The sequence below is a fragment of the Furipterus horrens genome, unplaced genomic scaffold (genome assembly GCF_987537825.1).
Source record: "Furipterus horrens unplaced genomic scaffold, mFurHor1.1.pri manual_scaffold_5, whole genome shotgun sequence".
In the NCBI taxonomy this organism is placed as follows: Eukaryota; Metazoa; Chordata; class Mammalia; order Chiroptera; family Furipteridae; genus Furipterus; species Furipterus horrens.
Window position 1 is genome coordinate 150,380,224 of NW_028327175.1, and position 27,942 is coordinate 150,408,165.

The following is a 27,942-nucleotide window of genomic DNA, read 5'->3' on the forward strand; positions in this document are numbered from 1 at the left end:
CTTTTGCGCTGGTGGACCTGCACATGCCTTTTAAACTCCAGTTTAAAAGTCTTCAGGGAAACCTCTGTGAACTCTTGTCAAACAAACAAAGTTCATTGCTTCTCCTTTTGTTTCCAGTAGCCCTTCCTAAATTCCTCCACTTTCCCCTAGCACAACTTAATGAATGATAAAAGAATGAATGAATAAATCAGCTCTTTGACTAATACTGTTGCTTATTTCTCCTGTACTTGAGCTTAACATGCAGTTGGATTTTAACTTGAAGTGCACATAAAGGGCATTATCAATTCCTGTAATTCAGATCTTTGGTCCCCATTTGAAGAAGCACGTTCGGCTTTGGCTGGGTAGCTTAGTTGTAGAGCATTGTCCTGATATGCCATGGTTTTGGTCCCTGGTCAGAGCACATACAAGAATCAACCAATGAATGCATAAATAAGTGGAACAACAAGTTGATGTTTCTCTCTCTCTAAAATCAATAAGTAAACATTTAAAAAAAGGAATAAGCCCTCATGCTCCTCTCATACACCCTGAACAGGTGTTGGAGATTGTTTCTTATTTATCTGCCACCTCTATCTTAGCAGATTTTATACACATGAATTGGATCATCTGCATGCTTTCAGATCAACTCAGTATTGTTTAGACTGTCAGTGCATGGGTCATTGATATCTCCTTGATGTATACAAATTTAGAAATCTTGTCTGTAAGTCTATTCCATGTGTATCATTTATAATACACTGTATATAATGTGTATGAATAAATGTCATGAAATAGTTTCACCTTTCGCTCTTAGAGTCAAAATGCCTGGGTTCAAATTTCAGCTATATAGCATTTACTAGACGTATGACCTTGGATAAAGTATGTCCCTCCTCTGTAATATGGGGACAAAAATACCACCTACCTCATAGTGGTGTTGTGAGGATTAAATTAAGTAATATGTATAAATGGTTGACAGTGGCTAACACAGAGTATATGTGGCACATAGGAGACATTCCGTTCATTTGTATGCAACAGTGGAGTGTTAAATTCCAACCTCTGTTTCACAGCAGCGCTGACAGGTTGCTCTCAGATCCTGAACTGAGTGCTGCAGAAAGCCCTTTGACTGACAAGAAGGCTCCAGGGAGTGAGCGTGCTGCAGAGAGGGCCGCAGCTGCTCAGCAGAACTCCGAAAGGGCCCGCCTGGCCTCCCGGCCGTCATATGTCAACATGCAGGTAATGATAAAGAAATGGGAATGTCATCCAAATGTAGGGTGCTTGGGTTAGGGAATGGCGAATTCAGTGAGTGTAGAGCAATAGAGGAGAAATTTGGTTTTCTTTCTGCACTCTAGTTAAAATTTAAATATATATACAGTAGTTAGGAATTGGTTTTGTTATAAACTTTAAAAATGAAAAGCAGGATTTAGCTTAAGTGATTAAATTACTTAAAATATAATATGAAAAATGAGGGGGGAGAAAAGGGGAAAATGGAACAACTGTAATAGAAAACAATAAATAAAATATATATATATATAAAATATGAAAAATGACAAATAGTCTATGTCGCTGTGTGTTATGTAAATGACATTATTCATCTGTTGTTTTATAAAATTTTAGATAAATGTCACAGCTCTTATTTTTAAATATTACTGCCTCCTGATATAGATATAATATCCTTCTATCTATAAAATGGAGATGATAAATTTGGTGTCATTTAGACAGTTATAAAAATAGCTATTATGAAGCTTTCATTTTATGGAAAGTAGACGATAAATACTATTGATGATTATATTGGGTCACAGATATTTTATGATTATTTTAAACAATTTTCTCAGCAGGGATTATTTTTTTGTATACTCCTTTTCAAAGTATTAGGCTAATTAGTGAAAATAGGCTATTGACTACAGAATTCAGAAATCTGATTTCCATATAGATTACAATATGAAAGAGAAGGATTTTGTGCTTTTAGAGATTTCTGTAAACATTTGATTTCAGTATCAGAATTACTGGGTAGACTTCATAGTATGAGATTTATCATCTCCATCTCCCCACCTCCAAGAAAAGGGAAAAACATTTCACAAAATCCTAGAAACAAAGCTGTCACAGATATGTCAAAGAAATTAATTCATGGAACTAAATTTTACTTCTATAATTCCAGCTTATCTGTTCTTTTAATCCTTTGCATTTGAACATTTTCATGAGTTTTTAGATGAATGTTTTTACAAAAGCCATGGCATTTATAAAGTATCAAAGTTAAAAAAAAAAGATATTTATTATGTTTTCTCTGGTGGATTCATTTTCAGTTACTATAAATTGAAATTGTTTCATCTAAGAAGTATCAAATCCGCTTTATGATCTATTTGTGGTTTTTTCCCATCAGTTTTATACCTAGAATGAACCATTTTCATGTTTCCTTTAGGATGGATAAGAAATGTTCTTGGTGGTAGTTTCAACTTAAATAGATGTATTTATGCCAGCTGACTTTTAAAATCACTGAAAAATCAATCATAATAGTCACTGAGTACTGACAGGGAGAAAGATTGAAGACTTCCCTGATTCTATCAGCTAAAAATCATATATCTTGCCTGCTAATTTTCTTGCAATGGTATATCTCCAGCTCTCTTTCCACACTTTTCTTACTTCCTAATTTATTTTGTAGTTATTTCTTTTACCCATCCCTGCTAAGACTCTACATGCTTTCATACTATAGATTATTTTTGATTAATTATTGTATTCTTCCACAAAGTACAGCACAGTATCTCTAACCAGAGGCACTCAATAAATATTTATTGAATAAGTGAACTTAGGATCTTCCCACACCTTGCCTTAGACATTAATCGTTAGAAGGTGTTTTTAATTTCCAGTGCCATTTTAGACCTAAGATTTAAAAAAAAAATCATCCAGTTGTGTTCTCTAAAAACCTGGCTCTCCCGATTTACTGCCATGTTCTTAGAATTAATGATTTGTCTAGGTCAGCCCATTTACTTCCATTATCCTGACCTAATTATTATTTTTGGCATATTCACTCTCAGGAATATGCTGTTTCAGACTGTAAATTACCTGGCCATGCACCCTACATATGGTGATATAGTCCTCCTAGGAAGAGGGTCAAAAGAGGTCTGGCCAGTTGGTTCTCAAGCCTCCAGGTAGGCCTTCAAGACATTGTTAAATCAAGTCTTAGCTAGTTCCTAAACTGGGGAGTTGAGGACACTGGATTAGCATTTGAGACTACTTTCTTCAAAACACACCGCCTTGGGTTCTATGTAGACCTGACTGTGTCATATGTCACTTATTCATTGTAAATGAAAAGAATGGAGAGTGCCACCCTACTCCTATGCAATAAAGGTAACTAGGTTTACTTTTATTGTGATGCTTAATGTTATTGTAGCTTGAAGCTAGACATTGGCCATTTATCTCCTTTCAAAAGCAAGACTACTGCAATTAGGCTAATTTCTTAAGTTGTCTGAACATTACACCACTTTAGGCCATTCGTTGAAGGGGGGATTTTGAGAAACAAACGAGGCTAGTAACTAACCTGAAAGCATTTTTGTAATGCATTATTTTGAAACTTAGCATAATTATTATTATTTACTATACTTTAGTGTATACCTGTTCTAGTGTTTTAAATACTTGTAGTAAATAGGATATTTTTCCTTTTGAAAGAAACTTTCTAACCCTTGTCACTGTCATGACTTAAAGTCAGAAGTAGTGCTTTATTATTCTAACCACTTAGTTTTGAAAACATGTTTAAATTGATCAGACTTGCACTGAATTAATGGCATGTTACAGTACAAAGCTTAGCTTATGTCCCAGGCAGATCCGTGGACTATAGCCAAAACCTTTGTTTTCTAATCATGGAGTATTGGCATGACATTTGGGTACTCTGGCAGTAAAAATATTTTTTCTCCGTTTTATTTTTAGGCATTTGACTATGAACAAAAGAAGCTATTAGCAACCAAAGGTATGTGATACATCAATGATCTATACTTTCTTTTTTCCATAGATGCTTAAAAAGTTTTCCAATATTGATGCTGAATTGTGAAATTGGACCTTCATTTAAAAATTGTTAAGGTTCAAAGTTGCACAACTTTTGTTGAGATTGAATGTATTGTGTTTACTAGATTAGCATTAGCTCAATTATGAAATAATATCACATACTAAAATTTACCATTACTTTTTATAAAATGTTTTAGGAAGATAATTTAAGGCATAATATTCAGTTATGATTTCTTTATATATATCAAAGAAACAACACTCAACAGTATTTTAAGAAATATATTAAAAATATCAAGCATTTGTTTTATATTCTGTTTTCCAAAGCTATGTTAAAGAAACCAGTGGTGACAGAGGTCAGAACACCTACAAATACCTGGAGTGGCCTTGGGTTTTCTAAATCCATGCCAGCAGAGACTATCAAGGAGCTGAGAAGGGCCAACCATGTGTCCTACAAACCCACAATGACAACCACTTTCGAGGTCAGTAGCCATCTCTACATACCCTTCCTGTCTAGTCTCTCATCAAAAGAGAACAGTCATCTCTCCCCTCCCATTCTTTATTTACTTAAGGAAAAGTTACGAATGGGGATTTAATTTTTATTCTTATAAACATATTACTATAAAATTGATGCAGTCTAATGTACTAAGCTGTCGTTTGTACCTTCTCTCAAGTTGTTGATCAGCTGTTAAAGAAATGTGAATTTAGATAAATGTGTTTTTGTTACCCCTAACAATGTCATAAATGTCATAAATGCTAGAGCAAGGGCGAGATTAAGCAAAGGACAGATGTAATAATACTCCATAAACTATATAAAGAATCTCTTTATCCAAGGTATCACTAGCAAGCCCACCATAGGGAGAAAAGGCAAATATTCAATAAAAATAAGTTTTCAGATATGATTTAAAAATCCACTGTGTTCAGGTGTGCCAGGAACATAGCAGGAAGTATCACAAACAAGAGCTCCAAAATTTTATGTTTCCCAGATGTTGGCTGCCCTGCTCCGAGTGAGACTGGGAAGCTGGCATCTGCACCATGTGGAGAAGGGATCCAGAGTTCCCTGCTTCCCAGCCAGCCAGGCTGCACGTGACTCACTCAGCAAGACCTTGTCAGTGGCAGAGGATCAGATTTTGGCTATCAGCCTTTTGGGAGTGGGGGTGGAGTAAGAGAGCACACTCACACACTCACAATACTGGGGAGACTGTACAAACCCAAGCACAGATGGAAATGATTGATCCAAGAATCACAACATTCAACCAGAACACTGTAGACTGCAAAACAAATACTGGTGAAGGGTTTCATAATTGTTAGTCTAATAATTAGCATTTGTAGATTGACCTTCTTTTCTTTACCTATTTTCTTTGTAATAAATTAGACTGTTGGTGAAGGGTAAAAGCAAACATGTGCATTTTTTCTTTGTTTCTTTGAGTAAGTGATAAAGAAAATACTATCGAAATACTAGAGAGAACAGTCTCCTGTGAATTTCATTGTCAGACCCCCAGTAGCAGCCTGGCAGGCTATCTTTAAAGGTTGAAGTTACTGTCAGCAGCTGGAGTGTAGGCACCATTAGGAAACATTTTGAGGCTCTAGGACAGTGGTTCGCAACCTGTGGGTCACAACCCCTTTGGGGGTCAAACGACCCTTTCACAGGGGTCACCTAAGACCATCGGAAAACACATATATAATTACATATTGTTTTTGTGATTAATCACTATACTTTAGTTATGGTTGGGGGTCACCACGACATGAGGAACTATATTAAAGGGTCACAGCAATAGGAAGGTTGAGAACCACCGCTCTAGGAGGTACACTCCTCTTTCTGCCGCTATAGCTCTGAGAGACACTAAACATCTTTTGCTGGCTGAGACCTTCAAACTGCTATGCTAATTCTTTCAACTGAGGCACTTACAGCCTCATCTTTTTCACTCACTTTTGTTTTGGTACAGTGGAGTGTTAGTGGTTGCTTGTGCTTCTGCACTTTCAGAGATTAAATATTTCATTGTAGAAATGCTAGTTCATTTCTGTTCTCAGAGACCAACAGTAATGATGGTTTGAAGTGATGATCATTCTAATAATGTAGTGGTCAAGTGCAGGGGCTGGGGGTCTGACAGCCACCACTGCTTGTGGCTTCACTCCTCTGAGCCTTTTTCTCACTTGAGTTGTTTTGAGGGTGACCTGGGAGAGGGCATCTAGTGAGCAGCATGATGTATGGCAGGTTCTGAGTAATATTTAGCAGTTCCTCTTATTTCCACTGGATGACTTTACCCTGAAGAAAACCCAGAGCCTGGTGAAAGATGAGGTTATCTATATGAATGCTTATTGCTGGAAGTATTTCAGCACATTCAAACTAGATATACTTTTTATAGCCAAAGGAATACTTCAGAGTATTACATGAATGCATAATGCACTAGTGGTAATTATCTTAAACCACATTCATTTATTTCTTCATGGTTTAGAGGGTGCATTTTCATCCACAAGCTTATTTGATCCCTTCAAACTCCCAGGGAGGAAAGAGGACCCAGAACAGTTAAGTGCCTTACTTGAGGTCATGGCAGTAGGTTTCAAAGAAAGGATTTGAACTCATTTTACAAGATTTCCTTTTACTCCTCTTTCTAATGGTTTAACCCAAGAGGGCACATAGCAAAGGCGATATATAAATGATCTAGAGCCTTGTTGCCATTACCTTAACAGAAAAGAATCCCTTGGCGATCTTGATAAAAATGCAGATTCTTCCTCCAGGATCTCATTCATCAGGTAGGGAGTGGGAATCAGGAATATACATTTTCAGCAAAAACCTTAAACGATTTAATTTGGCACCCTTGTCTGCCCAGCTCTACAGCGATGTAAATAAAGGGGAATGATGCACAAATGATGATGTCAGAACCTGACTTTGCTGCTCTGGCTCTTAACCATGGATGGGAGGACCACTTTTTGTGTGTCAGGAGCCTGATCAGTGGCTGAACCCCCTCCTGTGGCGTTACTTGCTTTGTCCATCTTGGGCCAGCCTTTTGCACTTTCCTGGCTGATGTCTAATGACCCATTCATACAGAAAGGTTCGGGGAGGATATGACCAGCTAGCTCAGTGTTTACCATGTAACCTGCATTTATTTGTGGCCCCTTTAAACACTACTGACGAAAAGATAAAAATCAAGCTTTCTTTGGGAATGGTGTTCAAATTCTCCCTGGTGTGGAGGACTTGAACTTTTCCTCATGCATCACAAATCAACTGAAAGGGGCTGCCAGGGCCGCCCAGCCCTTACGTAGCATGATCTGATATTCTGCAGCAGTAGCTCTCTCTATTCTGCAATAGCTCAGAGGGCTCAGAAACTGGGCAGGAAGTGGGGATTGCTGTTTGCGTCAGGACATGGGGACGAGGTGGGATGGAGAAGGGCCTAAGGGAAATAGAAGTTAATTTTTACTAAAAGATTGACCACATCTCTGTTCATAGCACTAATATTTTTAAATTAGAGGGTGGCTAGAAACACTGTTTATCCTTATTCTTTTCCAAGAAAACAGAACCAGATGGGTAAGTAGAATGCTGTGCAAGGAGGCGTGTCAGCCAGTAGGTCCTGATGGGCATGGGCTGCTCACTCAGTGTGCCAGGGATCGAGGTACACAGAGTTCCCTGTTCTGGGAAACGTACTTGAGGCAAGAAGGTGATGCTCTGAGCTCCTCATTCGGATTACTGAGAAGCTAGACTAGAGTGATTGTTTCCAGTTTTAGGGCAGCTTTGGGAAGTTGGCCTGTTCCTAAGGGAGCTTGAGGCTTTTTGTTTTGTTTTGTTTTGTTTTGTTTTCTTTAAGACTCAAGAAATATAACCCTATCTACTTGATGATATACTGTGACACAAGGTCAAGCAAAAGGCTGCTTGGGCCTGCAATAGATGTCACATCAACAAAACTACAAAAGGCTTGGTCTTTTCCTTTTCTTTTTGCCACTTAAATCTTAAAAGCATAAATAATGGTCACATTATCTGGAGCATAGGAGTCAAAGATGATTTTTAATTTCTCAGCACTAAGAGTAATGAGGTTGTCCAATTATTTTAAGTCTTATAAATCTAAGAGTGTAGGTGAGGTTTAGATTAATTAGTAGATAACAAACTAGTAGATATCACAAGAGTTTATTTTACTTAATGTTTTTAGAAATCACTGTGTTTAGCCAGGTCTGACACAGTGTGTGAATTAAGTCAGCTTAGATCCTAGATTAATGTTGTTGTTGTTTTTTAATTATCAGAAGAGTTTAGATGCAGAATTTTAAAAATACATACAAGTAACATACAATGATCTCATTAATGCCTCTGGTAATTACCAGTTTTGAGCATGTTGTTGTTTTCCTTGCTGCACTGGATTTATCTGGTTGAAGCATCGTGTTAAAGATTGTTTTAATGGAAAAGCCAGGGTTGTTTTGTTTGTTTTTTGGTCCAAGGAGCTGTCCTTTCCCTATACCTCTTTCCAAAAGTCAGCAAATAACATTCTATAAATGTAGGAAAATGTACCTATGAGATTCTGTAATTCCACAGGTATTTTTTAAGCGACATCTATGTTCCAGACACAATTATAGGCATTAAAGAGACAATGCTTGAATCTAGGCTCTTCCTTTCATGAATAGAGCTTTCATTTTTGTGGGTAAAGAGTGATACAAAACAAGCAAATAGGAAGGCATTAGTTAATAAAAGTCCCTGATAGATATGAAACAGGCTGCCTTAGATTGGGTTGTGATAGCAGGTCTGAATGAGATGGCATTCAAGCTAAGACCTAGATGACAGGAAAGGGCCAGCCTTGTGAAGACCTAGGGAAAGTGTTAGGCCAGGGGAACAGCTGGCGGGCTCATCCTGAAGTCAGAACCGGCTGGGAAGTTCATGGAGCACAGGTATATAGGGTGGTAGAGCGTTGAAGATAAGGTTGGAGAGATAGGCAGAGGCTCAGTTATGGAGTACCTCAACCTGTCGTAAAGTAGGTTTGGGTGTAGTTAGTGGGGACAGGTTTACAATTCAATTTCAAACACTCTACATTTAAAATGCCTGTGAGGCAGGAACGTAGAGGAGAGAGAGAGAGAGAGAGAGAGAGAGAGAGAGAGAGAGAGAGAGAGAGAGAGAGAGAGAGAGAGAGAAGAGGAGGAGAGGAGAGGAGAGGAGAGGAAGAGGGAGAGGGAGAGGGAGAGGGAGAGGGAGAGGGAGAGGGAGAGGGAGAGGAGAGGAAGAAGAGAAGAGAAGAGAAACAGGACATTTGAAGTGGAAACGAGAGGAAGATCCTACAAGGCTACAGTGAGGCAGGCAGGAAACCTGGGGAGGGTGGTGTCATGATACCCTGAAAAAGAAGGTGTTAAAGGAAGCCATGGCCAGCTGTGGTGTCCAAAGTGAGATTATTGAGCTGAATAGAAAAGGATTCTCTTGGAATTCCTCAGTGGACATAAAACTTTGAAAATCAGAGAATCTTTTTAAAGTATATTTTATTGATTATGCTGTTACAGTTGTCCCGATTTTTCCCCCTTTGCCCCCTTCACCCATTATCTTCCCCCTCTTAGTTCATGTCTGTGGGCCATGCTTCTCCCTTTCCTATACTATTCTTAACATCTCCCTGTCTATTCTGTACCTACCTATTATGCTTCTTGATCCCTGCATCCTTTCCCCCATTCTCCCCCTCCCAGCTGATAACCCTCCAAATGATCTCCATACCTATGGCTCTGTTCCTGTTCTGGTTGTCTGCTTAATTTGGTTTTGTCTTTTGAAAGTTGAAAGAATTTAATAGTGAACACCCATATACACAATACCTTCTTCCTACTACTAATATATTTCAAATTTGCTTTCTTTGGTTACTTTTTTATTGTTCTTTCACAGTTGTCCCAGTTTTTCCCCCATCGCTCTCCCCTACCCCACCCACCAACCTTCCCACAGTCAATCCCCACCCTGTTGTGCATGTCCATGGGTTATTTGTACATGTTCCCTGGATTCAGTTGTTGATAGCTGTGAGTTTTTTGTCATTTTAATGTTCATAGTTTTGATCTTTCTCTTAAACAAATCCCTTTAACATTTCATTAATAAGGGCTTGGTGATGATGAACTTCTTTAGCTTTACCTTGTCTGGGAAGCACTTTATCTGCCCTTCCATTCTAAGTGATAGCTTTGCTGGATAATGTAATCTAGATTGTAGGTCCTTGCTCTTCATCACTTTGAATACTTCTTGCCAGTCCCTTATTGCCTGCAAGGTTTCTTTTGAGAAATAAGCTTATGGGAATGCCTTTGTAGGTAACCCTGCTTTTCTCTTGCTGCTTTTAAGATTCTCTTTTTCTTTAACCTTTGGTATTTTAATTATGATATGTCTTGGTGTGGTCCTATTTAGGTCTATCTTGTTTGGGACTCTGTGCTTCTTGGACTTGTATGTCTATTTCTTTCACCAAATTAGGGAAGTTTTCTTTCATTATTTTTTCAAATAAGTTTTCCATTTCTTGTTCTTTCTCTTCTCTTTCTGGCACCCCTATGATTTGGATGTTGGTACGTTTGAAGATGTCCCAGAGACTCCTTAGCCTCTCCTTGCCTTTTAAATTATTTTTTCTCCCTTATGTTCCAAATCATTGATTTCATTCTCGGCTTCATCCCCTCCACTGTTGGTTCCCTGTAGATTTTTCTTTATTTCACTTAATGTAAACTTTATTTCTGCATTTTTATGCTTTTTTATGCTGTTTCTTGAGCATCTTTATAACCAGTATTTTGAACTCTGCATCTGATTAGGTTGGCTATCTTCGTTTTGTTTAATTCTTATTCTGGGGTTTTGTTCTGTTATTTCATTTGGGCCATATTTCTTTGTGTCATCAATTTGGCAGCCTCCCTGTGTTTGTTTCTGTGTGTTAAGTAGAGCTGCTTTTTTTACTCCCTATCTTAGTAGTGTGGCCTATGTAGCAAAGGCACCTGTAAATTGTGTGGGGCAGAGCCTTAGATAATTGCCAGTGTGGGGCTACCTGCTTCACCACTTTGTAGCTGTGTGGTGGGGGATTTGGAGAGGGGATAATGCCACTGCCTAGCTTTGGGAGATTTGCCCCGCACTTGCCCCATTTCCAGTCACTTCCCACTTCCCGTATGTGATTGACACCTTTTCAGTTGCTGTCCTGAGGTCTGCGTATGTTCTAAGACCATTTGGGCCCTTTAAGTGGTGAAAATCCAGCAGCTTCTTCCGCTGCCGCAACCCCCACTGATTTTTACAGCCAGAGGTAATGGGGGCTTCATCTTCCTGGTGCTGGAACCCTGGGCTGTGTGGTCTGCCCTGAGTCTGGGTTTGCTTGCTCCCAGGGTATCCCTCCAGATTTTTGTCTACCACACGTGAGTGTGGGACTATCTGTTCTGCCACTGCTTGTCCTAGCCACATCACTTCCCCAACCCATCTCTGTGACTCCGTTCCCCAACCGATCTGGATGAATGTGACTTCTTTAAATCCTTGGTTGTCAGACTTCCATATAGCTCAATTTTCTGATGGTTCTGGTTGTTATTTCTTTTTGAGATCTGGTTGTAATTCTTTCTATGGTTGCACCTCCCTCTTGACTGAAAATTAGAGAATCTTGAGTTTACTACTCTAGATACAGTGCAAAGTAAGGTGTCTGTAATATGGTGATTAAATAAATAAAAGGAGGAATAAGTGCAAGTTCAGTACAGACTTTGAGATCTTTTAAATTATTATTTTTATTTTGACTTGGAGAAATTAAATAAGGTAGATTTTTCCAGGTATTTGTAATTTGTCGGAGAGATCCTATTTAGATGAGGTCAATGCAGGAGAAATGCCATACCTCCCTCCACTGTCCAACTTTATTAGCCTGGGAGCTGGATTCTTGTCAAAGCATTGGATCTGCCTACTCCTCTCCTCTCCACTATTTGCCCTTCTGTGTGATACAAGGCAGAGAATCTCTTATAGATTCTTACAGGAGTAAGTCTTTATATCGAGGACTCTTAGAACTCTGCTGGGCACCCTCTTGATGAACAAAAACGTCACTGTGTATATTACCAAGCCCTTGGTGGCTGGAAGACAAGGATGTAGACAGACAGGCACCACAGCCTCTTCCCGAGAATCAGCCTTCGTGGCTAACTGCAGTGGTTAGCAACTGAAGTAAATGGCGGTTATCTACTGGGGATTCTTTTCTACTCCCACCCCAGAAAACCCACCTTATTAAACATTTCCTTACCTGGCTTTGATTGTTTACAGGGCTCATCAATGTCCCTCTCAAGATCCAACAGTCGCGAGCATTTGGGAAGTGGAAGTGAATCTGATAACTGGAGAGACCGAAATGGAATAGGATCCGTGAGTCATAGTGAATTTGCAGCTTCTATTGGCAGCCCCAAGCGCAAACAGAACAAATCAAGTGAGCTTTGACTTTTAATCGTGCATTTAGGTGTAATCAGCTCGAAATTTGTTTATTTGGTTGAGGGCGATGTTCAAGTATACAGTCTGTACTCCATACCTTCAAGTGTTTGTTGTAACTCACCTGCCACCTCCTCTGTGAAGCTTCCCTTATTTTTCCTAGTGGAACAGACCAGGTAGTTTTCTGTTTTCAACACATTTTGTATATGCTCTTACTCTAGCACTTATGCTGAAGTGTAATTACATATTTATATTATTGTCTCTTCCTGTAGAACTTGAGCTCCACAGCCAGGGACCATATTTATTCATTTAGTAAACTTATTAAGTGCCCATATACCAGGCGTTCTGTTAGGCTGTGCCTTATCTGTTATTTCTTCCCAAATATCTAATAGTATTTGACACCTAGTAGGTGCTCAGTAAATGCTTGTTGAATGAATATATGAGTGAGTCATGCAAACACAAACATTCAGAAGATGCTTTTTCTCATCAGGAAAAGACAGAGACCTAAAGAAGCTAAGTAGAATGTGATCAGATTTGCATCTTGGGCAATAAAAGAAAAGTCTACTCAGTGAGTAGAGACTTAAGGTGAAAAGCAGCATTTGATATTTTAAATTGACAAGATATAGCTGAATTGACATACAGTATTCCCTCACTTATCATGTGTATTATGTTCCAGATCCCCCCGCGAAGTAGGAACCTTACATTTATTCTATATTCTTAAACCTACATACTTTAACAACATGCGTATACAGTACTGCAAAATCCTGCAATATAGTGAAAAACCCGCGATAAATTATTAAATATAGTATTTTTAAAAATCCCATGATACAGTGAGGCTGCGATAAGTGAACCACGATATAGTGAGGGACTACTGTAAATAGAAAAAAAGGTGTGAAGTGTAAGGGTTTGGGCTTTAAACTTATATGGTTAAGACTCAGCATGAGTCCAGTGGTTTTGTCTATAATAGCACCCACACTTTTGGGCTGTATAAAATAAGCCAGGCAAAGAAAGAAAAATACCATATGATATCACCTAATACAGGAAACTAAAGAACAACACAAACAAAGGAACTAAATAGAACAAAGAGCAGAATAGCAGTCAATAGGGGGGAGGGGAGAGGGAGAGAAGGGGGATAAGTAAGGGAAGGGATTAGTCAAAGAATCCATATAAAAGACTCATGGACATGGACAACGGGGAGGGATATGATTGCGGGAGAGGGGGTGGGTTGGGTGGGGGAGAGGAATTAGGGGAAAAGGGGACAACTGTAATTGAAAAACCAAAATAAAAAAAAATAAAAAAAAAGGTAAACAGACAAGAATTGACAGTAGTACTCACAATAAATGCCTTTCTTCAGGTTTTAGACAAATTTGGAATCCTGGAATATGTAGCTTGGAGTATTTGAAGACTACTTAAATAAGAGCAATCTAAACGAGCATAGTAGACAGTGAGTCAGTTGTTACCGTCCATTAAGTTGGCCATGCTGTCAGGAGTCTAAGATCTGGAAAGACCAGTGTGGTGTCAGGCAAGTCTGAATACGAAGGCATGGTCCGCTTTTTCATTCCCAAGTGTACTGTCTGTGATAGCCTGGATATTTCCTATCAGTTTTGGGGGGATCCTCCATCACTGACAGGAGGAGGGCGCTGAGAGGTGGGCCGGTGCCAGGTGCAGGTCTAGGAGTGAAAACGATCTCTGTTCTGTAACCCAAAATAAATTAGTTTTGTGCCTCTCCTTTTCTATCTTTATCTCCTTTCCCTTCACTTAATGCCAGATAATTAAAATCGACTGTAAACTTAGCTTCACTGAAGTTTAGGATTAGGCTCAAACTATAGGGATTCACTAATAAAAAGGAATCATTAAAGAATCAGTTATTTTGCTTTTGTTAGATATTTCAAAAGTAGGGGGCTTAAAAGAAAATATGGAATGAATACAGAATCTCTAAGTAGTTAAAATAAAAAAAAATGTAAAGAAAGTTATGTACCATAATAAATATCACAAAGAAAACTTTATTTTAGCACTTCTTAAAAGTTTTATTAATGTATTTGCTTAACCCACTATATGCAAAATATTATTTAATCAGATAATCTATGTAAAGACATTTTAATGTAATGTTTTACATTATTTTTCTGTACTAAGTCTTTAAAATCTGGTGTGTATTTTACTTATAGGCATTTTATTTGCTAATAGTTGCATATAGCCAATGGCTGTTATGCCAAACAGCACAATTTAAAATAATTTTTTGCCATCCTGTCAATGTTAGCAATGCCTGGATCTTTCTCAGGCATCCCTGTTTATGGTAGTTGTTCCAGTGTTAATTCTCAATAACTCCCACTTTTATTCTCAACAAAGTAAATTTATCATTTGGACAATGAATTAGATAGTCAACCTGCCAAGCTATCAAGTCCTGTGGTTCCTCCCACATGCTCATCATATTCTGCTTTGCATCACCCTTGACCCAGTACCTCACTTTTTTGATGACATTGGGGCCTTACCTTCAGATGGTGGAGGAACTTGGTCCCGGAACTTTCCTCTACACATTCTCTCCACAAGAGATAAAAGATCTATTTTTAAGGGAAAGAGAACCCTTGTCGGGAAATTCCTTCCACTTGAGATATATAAAGGACTTCTCAATTGGGAGATGAAAACTACTGAAGAAAGTAAATAGTGGCACCTAAAACAATGCAGAATGAGATTCTTAGATTTGGTAATTGCATTGATCCTGGAGATTAAATGGATCTGATTGGCTAGGAGAGTGTCCTCTTTCCTCCTCCCCCTGGGACTCCCTTGTGAAACTGCAGCTTTGGTATAAGAGGATCAAATTCCCACATGGACAAGAGCCAGTTGTTGGTCAGGGATGTAGGACAGGCTGCACAGCTCTGCAGCTCTCCAGAGCAGATCTTGAAGATTGTTTAGATATTTGGTCAAGTGCTTGGTGTGGCTCACTGGTCCATCATTCAGCTGTGCATGTCACCGGGTTGGAGAATCATAGACAACATGGAGAAATCTTTGCCCATCACATTAGTTGCAGAGCTGAGGCAAAGCTCAGCCTTGCTGTCTTAGAATTTTTCTCGAGACAGATTTATTTCTGTCTTAAGTTAAATCCAGGAATTCCAGCATCATTCTTTTCTCACTTCATGATACTCTTAATTTTGGAAGATCTCTAATTTGTGAGCTTACAGCCCAATTATATTGTGTTGGGAAGAAGATTTACAAGGTGCAATATCATACAATTCCTTTGACCACAGGTGAACACAAGAGTGGAGACAGAGAGCCATCCTGCCACCCAAATAGAGCCTGGACTTACAGTAACTTCCTGTACCTTTATTGTCTCCTCAGGATCTTCCTCCCAAATGCCCTTTAATTCACATGCAGTCAGTTACAAAGAGCAAATGTTTCTGAATGCTCCAGGTGAAAATGATTAATGATTATTAACTGCAGAGACACTGTTGCTAAATTGCTGCCTTCCACGTGTAACCTTTTAAATGGCAAGAGTCACTCTGAAAGCAATAACCAGCATTTCCTTAATGAAAAGCCGATGTTTCCTTCAGTAAAGGATTGCTCTGTTTCTGCAGCTACTGTTCTGTTCATCCCAACAATGAAGTTGAAATATTTGAGTGATTAAAACTTTTAATTAAACCTTGCTCTCTGTGGGCATTTGCACTTCAAGCCTGTCTCTCATTTGCCCTTCAGCGGAACACTATCTCAGCAGCAGCAATTACATGGACTGCATTTCCTCGCTGACAGGAAGCAATGGCTGTAACCTAAACAGCTCTTTCAAAGGCTCCGACCTTCCCGAGCTCTTCAGCAAACTGGGTCTGGGCAAATATACAGACGTCTTCCAGCAACAAGAGGTCAGTCACTGTTTATTTTTCCCGTGCATCTTTGTTTGGGTTGTGTGTATGACAACTTCTAGAATGAAATCACGCATTGACCTATGACTGTGCTTTCACGAAGCATTTATTCAAGTCTTGTAGCTTGTTTTTGCTGCTAGGAAAAACGTGATCTCATTCCCTATTTATTTAGTGCAACTAGTAAACACCGGATAGCAGAAATTTAGAAAATGGTGTTCACAAAAAGACACCTTCAACAGTTTTAGCTAAAAGACCTATTCATAGGAACTTTTGATTCATAGCTCTATTAAGGTCAGCAACAAGTCTCTATTTAATATGATTTCACTGTTATCTTTATAGCTCTTAAAAGTAAATAACAGTCTCTGAAATAAATGTGTGGTTGTTTTTTACCCCATCCTAGTTATGTTACTGACATTTGAATATAAAAGTAAATACTAATAGTATCAGAAATAAATGTGCGGATATTTTTACCCCATCCTAGTTTTGTTACTGAAGTCTAATTCTCACAAAATATAATATATTCTTTTTACCTGTTAGTTATTAATTCTATTACTGTTCGGGTTTTGCCTAAACTGAGAGAATACTAAGATGGCTCTGAACCACTGTTACCAGCGAGATGATGAGACCTCGGTTCTCATCTCCTTGAAGGAAAGATTTCAGTCAAGAGACAGACTTCATTAAAGCAAGAACTTATTGGCCACAGCAAAAGCACACTCAGGACAGTGAAACAAGGAAGGGCTTAGCATAGAAGAAGCAACTGGAGAGCCCAGGCTGAGCTGCTTTAGCTCACAGGGAAGTCAGAGAAGAGGGGCCCTGGAGACAGGGTCAGGCTGTTAGCCCCAGACGAGCTGCCGATGCCGGGTGCTTCCTGGTCACAAGTCTCCTGGGAACCCTGAGAGTTTAGGAGATGCGTGCCTGTCGGGGAAGAAGAGGGAGACGAAAAGGCACGTGTGTGCTCCCCAGAGGGAGAACCCGAGCTGGGTCCTTTGTCCTTCAGTTTTTATCTCTCTCCTGCAGATGGGAATCTTAGGGGAAGTCTCAGGGGAAGGTTTCAGCAGAATCTTCATCAGCTTTCCAGGTGTGCCCTTTCAGGGTCTCGGTCTCTGCCTACTGATGGATGCCAGGGTAGGGGGGAGCATTAGTCAGTGCAGCTGGTGCTGTGGCAGCCATGGCGTGGCTTCTCTGCTTTTGCTGCTTTTCTGGGCCTGGAGCTGAAATATAACTGAGGCCTAGATGTGATCTGTAGGGAGGAAAGGCCAGGGGGTCCCAAACCACATGACCAGCAATATGCTATACTAGGGGAGGAAAAGTTACCCTGGGGGTGAGGTCCTTGCTTCCCAGTTTTGCCCATTGCCAGGCACCTGGGGCTTTCCGCCCTGGTGATCTTCTGTACCTGGCCCATTGTCCTTGCTCTGCTCATGGCTCTCTACCTGCCTGCAGCAAGTCCTGTCATGGATTTTGGTCTAACTTATCAGCCATGGCCATTATGCACTGGCATAAAGAAAAGAGCATGATTCTTTCTAATAAAGTCATTTTACTAGGGCACAGCTAACACAATGTAACAGAAAGTTAGACTAACTATATGTATCTGTTTGATCTAGGTTTGATATTAGTTGACTTTATTTTATCTTAGAGAATGTCTGCTTAAGCTAAGTATCAGTGAATGAAGAATCTAGAATTTTTATTAAGGACTTTGTATCATAAACTTAAGGTATTGCCCATGGCTCAGTAACTTAGATTTAATTGCTGAACTTGTTTGCTTTTTTAATACCAAAAAAAGGTTCTTATGTGTATATTGGATTTTAGGGTATTAATTTTGTTTCTTTTTCCTACATCTAAATTAATGTTCATTTAACTAAAGATTTTATAAGTTGACTAACATTTTCATCATCAATGCATCAAGAACTTGCAGCAGTTAGTTTTTTATTTAGTCTTATTGGTTAGATGAAGGTGGTTGATTGAGAAGTTAAAAGGCAGAAGTATTTTAACTTGTCCAGAAACAGAAGGTCTCCATTTAAGTGATTAGATATTATTCAGTAATATTCTGAGTTTATTTATTTATTTCCTATTTGAAGAAACATAGATATAAATATATTATAGGTACTTCTTATCCTACCGTGTCACTCCCGAGTCGGACTGCACAACCATTCTCGGCGGTGCAGATAGACTCTTAAGAAGCTACACCATCGTCTCTCGAGACGGACGGCTGCCGCCGACGACTTCTTATCCAGTTATTTCCAAAAGGAAGAAAATATAACACAAAGCTAGGGTGGCTTTATCTAATACTGTATTAGCTAGAGCAGGGGTCAGTGGTCTACGTCCTGCAGACCTTCTACCTGATTTGGTAAATGGAACTTTATTGGAACACAGCTACACTTACTAATTTACATACTGTTTTTGGTTGCTTTTGAGCTAAAACGGCAGAGTTGAGTAGCAGCAATAGAGACAGTACGTCCCACAAAGCTTAAAATATTTACTGTGTGGCCCTTTAAGAAGAGTTTGGGGACACCTGACATAGTCTCCATTAAGTAGAATTTCTTAAAACATAGCTTTAGACCTCTGTTAAATGATAACTATGATACATGATAAAAAGGTTTTATAAGATCTGGGTTTTATAAGATCTGGATGTAATTTCTAAGTCAAAACAAAATTTCAAAGTAAGTTCTTATAATTGAAAAGTATATTTCACTCTTTTTGGGTGGGTTAAAATCTGCTACTGCTCCTTCATTTAGGATATTTTCTAATATTCAGATATGAGTTAATAAGAACCCCCATTAAGGAACCTCGTGAGATTTATTTTAAACAGGTTGAAGATTTATTTAGCAACTTCCCCAGATATGTTTATATACATTATTAACAACCACGGCTGCCCATTATTTGACCCCCTTGGTGAGCCTGCTGCTTTATATCTACAATCATTTAATGCTTACAACAGCCCTGCAAGGTATACTGCTGTCAACCTGCGCACACACAGAAGTATCGTCAGAGTCAGACTTTGAACCCATGTCTCTCTTGCCTCAGAGCCCATTCATTGCCTTTCTGTTCTTCCACACTGTCTTCAAGGGCAGGGTGGGATCCTTGGGCTGCTTCCCACCACACTTGGTTGCTGATGCCAAAGAGTATAGTTATACTGTTCCTGGAAACACTCTCGTGTGCCCCTTTCAGATAGCCTGCCAGACTTGGCTGCGTGAGTCATGGATCTGGTGTAGTCTGGGAGTTCTTCTATCATTCTTATGTAGAACACAGTGGGAGATATCTATGGTATTTATTATTCAGTTTCTTTTTATGGAGATATACTTGACTGATTTAGAATTCAAAACTAAGAAATATTTTCTCTCTCCTGGACAGATATGTAATGTTCCTTTTATCAGTTCACAAAAAATGTGCAACTTGTATTTCCCTTTTTTGTCTTGGCTGTCAGGATGCTCAGACCTCAGTTTTTAACTCAAGTGCAGTAAATCACTGGCTTAGACTAAGTCTTCAGCTAGAATAATCACTTTTTCATCACCTTAATTACTTAACTCTTGTCCCTTATGTTTTGTGACACCACCATTCTTTTATGAATGTAGGCAGAGCATAATTGATAAATAAAATAGGTGTACAATTGGGTTGAACCTATAGTGAGGAAGAAAATAAGTATTCATTATATTGGTTATAGATTTCTTTTTCATCCACAGATCGACCTGCAGACATTCCTCACTCTCACAGATCAGGACCTGAAAGAGCTGGGAATTACTACTTTTGGTGCCAGGAGGAAAATGCTGCTCGCAATCTCAGGTGAATATAAATGCTCATAGGCTCATCTGAAAATCTGAATAACCTCTGCCAGTCGTCTCAGCCAGTGGGTCTGGTTCTACCCATTCACCACTTGCTTACTGCCCTGGCACCTTGGCGGCTTTGGTTTCAGAGTGTTGTCCTGCTAACAGTGAGACAGATGCTGAGAACACCCCCACTCTTTCATCAAGACATTGCCTGAAAAGCCTCCGTGGCAATGTCATGTCATTTCTTAAACATATTTCTTCAGCAAGATCTAACGAAAATTGCCCTTTGCAGAACATGAGACTGGGAAGCAGTTTAATTCTCTCTCTTTTTTTTCTTTTTCTTTTTGTGGTTGTGTTAATCAATAACCATCGGGTTAGTAAGTAATGATTCAGGTTTGGCTGTCATGTTTCAAGTGCACGTGTCCTTGTACACCAACTGAGGTCATTGCACCAGTGGAAAAAATAATGTTCCTTAGTATAGCTGGAACCTGACAGTATTACCTATCTCAATGCTTTTTTTATTTTTTCCTAAAGTTTTAATAGGACTAGTGAATCACAGAAGGCTGTAGGATCCTGAAAGTAGTCAGAGTGAAGGAAAATAATGTTGTCTCCCAGACTGCCTTTGTGTGCATTGGTTTTTATATTCTATGTATAACAAAATGCTCTATACATATTTATGGGGTACCTCCTCTTTGAAAAGAATTGAGCCAGATGATGAGTCAGGAGTTGGCAAATACATAACAATGTACCTGCAACAGGTATTTAGAGAGATATGAGGAAGAAATTTGGGGTAAAAAAAAATGGGGTTACTTTTCGAAGACTTTCTGATTAAGTTCATGAATGTCAATTATATGTGTGCCAGTCTCTCAAACAGAGAGAGACACCAAGTGTCAGGTGCAGTGAGAAAATGACTGCTTTTTCAGAACACTGAAGTTGCAGGTCGGCAGTAGCCTCTGACTGGTGAAAGTCCTTTGCAAACAGCATTCACTAATCAGATCAGCAAGTAAGATGTAAACCTCAGTGGTTGTCCATTTCTTTTAGCAGCAGATTGCATCCCCACCCTCTTTTCTATAGGAAATCTTACCTATTGACCTAATATCTGAAGCAGACATAAGCAGAGCAGCTTTGAAATAGGGTTGGAAATGCAGCCATTGAGCAGCTTGTTAGGTTCCTCTGTGGATAAAGACGGTTCTGCACATATCATTTGGAGAAGTCTTCCTCCACCCTGTGCACCCAAGCAGCTGCATAAATGGAGCTCCAAAGTGCAGACGCTTTTTCTTCTTTGCCTGATATAGTACAAAGGACACTGTATTGAAACAAGGAGATTTGGGCTTTGCCTCTGCCAACTCATGAGTCCTTGGGTGAGTTTCCAAACCATGAAGGTGAATTGGAATAGATGATCATTTGAGGTTACCTTCTGTTTCTTCGTCTGTCCTTCCATGTGGTATATCATCAGTTTTTACAGTACGTGTTCTTCAGGGACCTCCCTTGTTTTTTTTTCTCTTTTTGCTGTATATGGCAATGGAACAGTTTTTTAGACTTGTTTATCCTAAAGCTCAGCCTCAGAGGGCTGTTCTTAGAACGAAATTAACTTTACACATTTTCATATTCTTTTATTAATTTGCAAAAGGAATTTATACTACTTGAAATTTTATTAACTCACATAATCTCCACACTTATATTATTAAAATAGGCCTGTGGGTCAGCACGTTTGTACCAGAGAAGTGTATGCTCCAGGACGCCATAATGTTTCACTGGAGAGTCATGGAATGCCAGTGACAGTGTAATGAAAACTAAGTCCTTTCTTTGGGTCTGCAAGGCTTCCAGCAACAAGCAGATGTCTCTAAATACTTTCATAGGTTCCAGATGGATTGTTAGAATCTTTATTTGGAACACATTTGTGATGTATTCCAGGTGGGTTTGAGGGAGTAGAGTGCGAAGGAGCAGGGATTTGAAATCCTCTTTAAAAGAATTTTTTTTCTCCAAGCCTCATCTTCATTGTGGTTCTATTGAGGTTATATAAACTACTTCTGTAGCCAGCCTCTCTCAGTGGGATTCACAGGTCCTTGCTTTGTAAGGGAATTAGACTTTGAATAAGATGTCTTACGAATGCCTTATGAATGCTCTGTGCAGCAGGAAGTATTTGATTAATTTAATGATTTCACCTTACTTAGTTGAGTGCATTTGTTTGAACCTAGGAAATTGTTTTCTCTGCAAGTTTTTATCAAGAAGCCCTTTATCAAAAGCTTCGTTTTCCAATTCAACTCATAAGAAATACATCCATTTATAGTTTCAGAACATTGCATTCCCACATCGATGCAAGGTAGCTGAGCAGCCTTCGCTACGTTTGTCTTGTGATTATATAGTTTGGTTAGGTACAGATTTTGCTCATACTTCCTTTTTAAATTTTGTGGAGTTTTATACTTACTTATAATCAAGAGTTCTTTCAGTGTAAGGTTTGGTTATTTTTAAAATTTGGGGCCAGAAGACATTAATTTAATGTTACAGGAGGAGATAAGATTTATCTCTGGTAGAAATGGATCAGAGAAAAAATTGATTTTTTCTAAATCCATGGTTTTTTGAATATTTTAAAATTTCTTTGAGTTTTTAGTAAGTAATTAAATGTACAGGGATTAAGTGACAGGAAGTTTAGCATCCTGTTGACAGGCTTCCCACCATGGCCTCAGGTAGATCTAACATTTCCCGACCTATTCTTTTAGTTTGTGACTCTGTTCAGATCCGCAACAAGATCCTGAGAGCTGCCAGGATTGTGTGAACCTTGGAATTTCAAAGAAAAAGGTTGGTATTTTCCAAAACTATCCTTTAGGCTTACTGAAAAAAAAATTAGAGGAAGGAATTTGATTTTTAATTTAAAAAACAACAAGAAGTAAAGTCTCTTCAGTAGGACTTGACCCTTGATAACCTCGCTAGAAGATTTATCTCTGCTTCACATTTGGAAGCATGTATCTTAGAAATTACATTCTTTTTGGAATAGCTGAATTCCTTCATGATCATTTTATTCTCTCAAAAATCTAGTTGATAAGACTTTTCAGAATAAAGTTCTCAATGTCTATTGAAAAGTTGATCTTCTTCAATGGCCCAATTTTTTCATGTGCTCAATCGGTCATGTTCTGTGTGATAGGGGAGAATAGTGTTTGACCTCCTTCATTCCTTTCCTTCTCTCTCATATGGGAATGTATGTCCTTCTGATTTGTGGGTTATTTGCCCATGAGAAAATGAAGACCAAAGAAAGTGTTTTAACTTGAAGGTGATAAAACTTTCCTAGGTTGTGCACTTGATAGGATTCATTTATTCTTAACTCTCCTACAATTGCCTTTAAATATATTAAATTCCATCTCGATTTATGAATTTGTTTTTTAATAAGATACATGAGTTCATCTTTTACTAGGAATATCATTGCTACTCTGTTTCTTCAGAAACTTGAAACAACAGCCAATCTTATAAGCATGCCTGTATGTTTTAAGCTACAATTTTCTATTTAAAAAATTTTTGGGATAGTAAACTATGAGGTAAAACACTGTTCTCTGGCATACATGGAAATATCAGTTTCTCACATTTGTATTCCTGATGCTTTGATTGGTCTTCTCCACACAGTGGATGGATCACTCCAGCCCAGGGCATGACCCCTTTGCATCAGGCAGGATTTTAGCTTGTGTGGACAACTTACTTTGGTTATTTTTTTAAATTAATTAATTAATTTGTTTATTTATTTATTTTTAGAGAGAGGGGAAGGAGAAAGAGAGGGAGAGAAACATCACTGTGTGGTTGCCTCTCACTCGTGCCCCCAACTGGGGACCTGGCGTGCAAACTAGTCATGTGCCCTGATTGGGACTCGAACCAGCGACACTTGGTTCGCAGGCCAGCGCTCAATCCACTGATCCACAGCAGCCAGGACTTTGGCTATTTTTAAAACTCAGTTTCCTTATCTATATAATGGAGAATGGTATTATTATCTACCCTTTAAGGAGGACTTAAATGTGAAAAAAAGATGTCTCCATTCTTGCATTGCCCCTGGGGGGCAGACATTTCTATTTTGCAAGGCAGTGAGGTGAAATGTTAAGGATGTTGGTCCGTTTTCCAGGACTCACGAGATGGGAGCCCTTCTGGCCACATGGCTGTCCCTGGCCACCTGTGAACCCCTGCAGCCTGCGTCTGTGTTTTCAGCCTCAGCGTTGCTGCAGCAGGCTGAGTTTGCAGTGCAGCTTCTGAATTCAAAAAGGGATAGTATCTGTGTGTGGTTGAAAAAGTACTGAGTATAAGCCAATATAAGGTGCTAAATTACTGGTTCCACTCTGCTCAAAAAAAGAAAAGACGACTTTAAGCACATTATTTCTATTATATCTCTACTTGAAATTGAACAAGTTTGGAGATATTTGCATTTGGTGGCTATCAGAACCCTAATTTCCAGAGTCTGACCGTTCTATGTACTTGTGTGAGTTCACCAGAGAGAGTGCCATCAGTCGATTTGAGGATTTCTGTGTATGGGGGGAGGGGACGGAGGGGCTGCATAGTCATAAACAAGGTAGGTCACTTCAATTAATTTTTACTTGGGGGGAAAAAAGTGTTTCCTAAGTACTCTGGTTTCTTTGAAATTGAGCATCTTGGGTTTTTCCCTGAAAATTTAGGTTCAAGTATTGGTTGTTTTCAGTTGTATCCATTTCCTAAATGGTTGCTGATTTCACTAAGTTAGTTTTTTCTTCAAGTAAACCTCCTGCTGACATGCTTCTTTATGCAGCTCTTCTGGCTGGAGGAGCACAGGCCTCCTGAGCTGGTGGAGCTGTGGCTGACCTTCACTGTGCTCCTCCATTATTCTAGTGTTCAGTGGGGGAGGGAGGGTGTCTTCTTTTCATGTATGACTTTAATAATTCAACAATTGCTGTATTTGCCATGGGTGAGTCTGACAGCTATAATAATTTTCTGTGTCATTGGCGATACATCCTCTCATGCCTTTCACCAGTTTGATGACCCCCCCTCCCATTGCCTCCGAAATGAAATTTGGGATAGGACATACCGTCTAATTTGTATATCTAGAGTTTGGAGGGTTCTGAGGGTGACATATCCCCCAGATAATTTACGAACTGCAATAAAAACTATTTGCTGTCCTTGGTTCTTTCAGCTGACAACATGTAACCTTTAAAATCAGACCTTGTAGCAGTTCAGAAATGTCTTGACCATTAACGAAAGGTTTTCTTTTTGCTACCAGACTTGACCCCCTTCCCAAACCCACCGTGTCACCATTTTCTGAGTTCTGCCGCTGTGTCCCATAGTTGATAGAATTTCCCCATTGAGCTTCTAACAATTCTTTCTCTCTCTCTCTAGAACTAAATAAAAACCGAAGAAAGCTTTTTGACCCGCCAAATGCACGCACCTCTTTCTTGGAAGGTGGAGCCAGTGGGAGGCTGCCCCGTCAGTATCACTCGGACATTGCTAGTGTCAGTGGCCGCTGGTAGCAGTACTTTCCAGGCACACACCTGCCGACTCTCTTGTCAAGTTGGACACAGGAGACCTGTGAATGGCCTTTGCTGCACCCTGTCCTTAGCACTCTGGTGTCTGGTATCAGGACCAAAGCATCTTAATCGCACCTGAATTTTGTGCCCAAAAGGAAGAAAACAGAGAAGATGTTTTTATGTCATCGTGTAGAACAGCACATGTGGATTACTTTTAAAAAAAAATGGTAATTGGACAGAATTTGCAATGTGGGGGTAGGGCTTTATTTCCTGTTTTTTATTGACCTATATAACATATGCACTGATTTTTTTTTTTTACTTAAAATGAAGGATGATTTGACATCTGGGATGCCAGAAAACATTGTAGTTGTTGTTTGCTTGTTTTGTTTTTGGAATTTGGGGATTTTTTAAAAAAATAATCAAAGTGGAATTTTCTGGTACTGCTTTAAAATAATTATTGAGGTCTTTCAGCACTTTACACTTTCTAATTTCTTGTCCTGTGGAAATTATCTTTCTCTCATTTTTATGTTACGTAATGTAATGGTACAAATTCAATTTAGTCACATTTTTCTGACTGCGTTAAATTTTTATTTGAAATGGTACTGGATTTTAGTTTTTGTGTAGAATGTTCTGGACCAGTTCTCTTCATTTATGTCAGCATCCTAGAAACAAGTTGCAATGAACCTAGTTCAGTATAACAGGTGCAAAGAAAGACCAAATGGACTTTGCAATATTAACCCTTTGCAGTTATCATATTTAGCTGCTGCCTATATTGCTAAAAATGATTTAATGGTTGTCTAAAGGCAAAGGGCTATTTTAGTATACTGGCACTAAAGGAACTTATTTATATCAAACTTTTTATTTTTAGATATTATAAGCATACAGTACATAATTGATTAAATTGATTATCTACTAGAGATTTATGGTAGAGAATGGACGGCATTCAATAACTGGAGCCCTAGATTGTCACTTTATTTAAAAAAGATAAATAATCATCTGACAAGACAGCACTGTTGCCATTAGGAAGAGAAATAGATTACTGTTCTTATCATGTACACGTTAGCTGTGCTCCATATGGTCAAAGGATTTTCCTAAAACCATATATGTCTGCTTGAAGTAGACTTATGTTTGTTGAGAACAGAAAGGCTTTATTTACGTTTCTAGGGTGACAGTTTCTAAAGACAGTGGAGTTCTGAAGTAAGGGAAAAAAATGACTTTTCTAAGTGGCTAGACTCATTGTTAAAATCTTATACTGTGAAAGTTCAAGAAATTGGGCAACATTGTTTCCTAGGTCTTCTCAGACCTCTTATTGTGGACTTATGAAGGGTTTTCAATTTATGAAGAAAATCACTAAGTGCCTCTTTCTTCAAAGCAATATTATTTCCAAGTGTATTAATTTGTTGGAAAACTTTCCCATAGGAAATGTTGTGAATTACTTGTACTGTAACGACTTATTTATGTTCATTCTTTAAGATTTCCTACATGGACATAAACCACTGTTGCATGTTCTTAGCAGAAGGCATTAGATGAGCATACATAACAATTGGGAACTTTCATACAAATGCCAAATATAAATACTTGCCTGATATTTTTCCATAGCTAAGTCTTACCATGAAAGAACCAAAATTGAAGAGAAATTTTGCACACAGAAAAACTTTCACTTTAAAAAATTGTATTGGTTACTTTGAAGGCATAGATAATGGACCTGTCATAAAATTATAATGACCCTAAGCAGATGCCCATTCCTAAACTGAACACTATCTGCCTAAAACTCAACTGCTCACTTTGCAAGTACAATGGTATCATCCTGTGCACATCACATGTACACATCATCAGCTGGCACTCCCCCTTTTTTGTAGCTGTACGAGCACACCATGCTACACATTTAGCACAGGAATTCTGGATTTGTTTCCTGTTCAACAACTCCGTTCTCTAAAATTGACCATTTCTTTAATAAGACTTTTCCAAATAAAAATCATTTGGAGCTCTTTTCACAGCCTTCTACCATGCATTTGCAACACGAGGAAGATGGAATGAATTTGCAGAATTAAGTTGATAGAGATTTTATGAACAGTGCTTTACGCCAAAGGGAAAACTGTCCCAATTAAACTAGATTAAATAGGGTGTTTAAAAATAAATAAAAACACTGGAAGTTAGTTTTCTCACGTTCTCTTCGAGGCAAGGAAGGGAATGTGACACTACAGTACACGGTGTTGTCAGTGTTGTATGGTGCACACAATATTTGGAATATTTGAATAAATGGTAGTTTTTAATCAATCTGTGCCTTAATAGTGACCAATTATCTGTAAATATAGAACAGATGCAGATTGTATTTTTGTGTGGGTTTTTGTCCTTTTAGTAATTTTTTTTAAAAAATGAGAGATGGAATTAAACATTGAAAATGGGAATTTTTCTAATCAATTGTTATATGAAAAATAAATTTATATAACCCCTTTGTATTGCCCTTGCTAGATGAAATGCCTTTTTTGAAAAAAAAAAAAATATTTACACAAATTCTATAGTTGTCTTCGTTTTCTAAGAAAAAAATTTTTTTTTTTTTT

At 38.6% G+C, this 27,942-nt stretch overlaps 1 protein-coding gene across 2 annotated transcripts in view; it reads left to right on the forward strand.

The window, feature by feature from the left end:
* The window catches only part of BICC1 (BicC family RNA binding protein 1), a 298,849-nt gene extending 271,191 nt beyond the window's left edge, over positions 1 to 27,658 (forward strand). The window contains exons 15-22 of one of the 2 annotated variants that reach the window (XM_090278054.1): positions 1,041 to 1,206; positions 3,892 to 3,931; positions 4,291 to 4,445; positions 12,149 to 12,305; positions 15,992 to 16,152; positions 19,830 to 19,929; positions 22,634 to 22,712; positions 25,254 to 25,303. In XM_090278054.1, coding sequence (XP_090134180.1) covers positions 1,041 to 1,206; positions 3,892 to 3,931; positions 4,291 to 4,445; positions 12,149 to 12,305; positions 15,992 to 16,152; positions 19,830 to 19,929; positions 22,634 to 22,689 — 835 coding nt within the window. In that variant the 3' untranslated portion in view covers positions 22,690 to 22,712; positions 25,254 to 25,303. Of the gene's footprint in view, positions 1 to 1,040; positions 1,207 to 3,891; positions 3,932 to 4,290; positions 4,446 to 12,148; positions 12,306 to 15,991; positions 16,153 to 19,829; positions 19,930 to 22,633; positions 22,713 to 25,253 lie in introns of both variants that reach the window. The other variant, XM_090278052.1, reaches the window with a different exon arrangement.
* Positions 27,659 to 27,942: the final 284 nt, after the last annotated feature.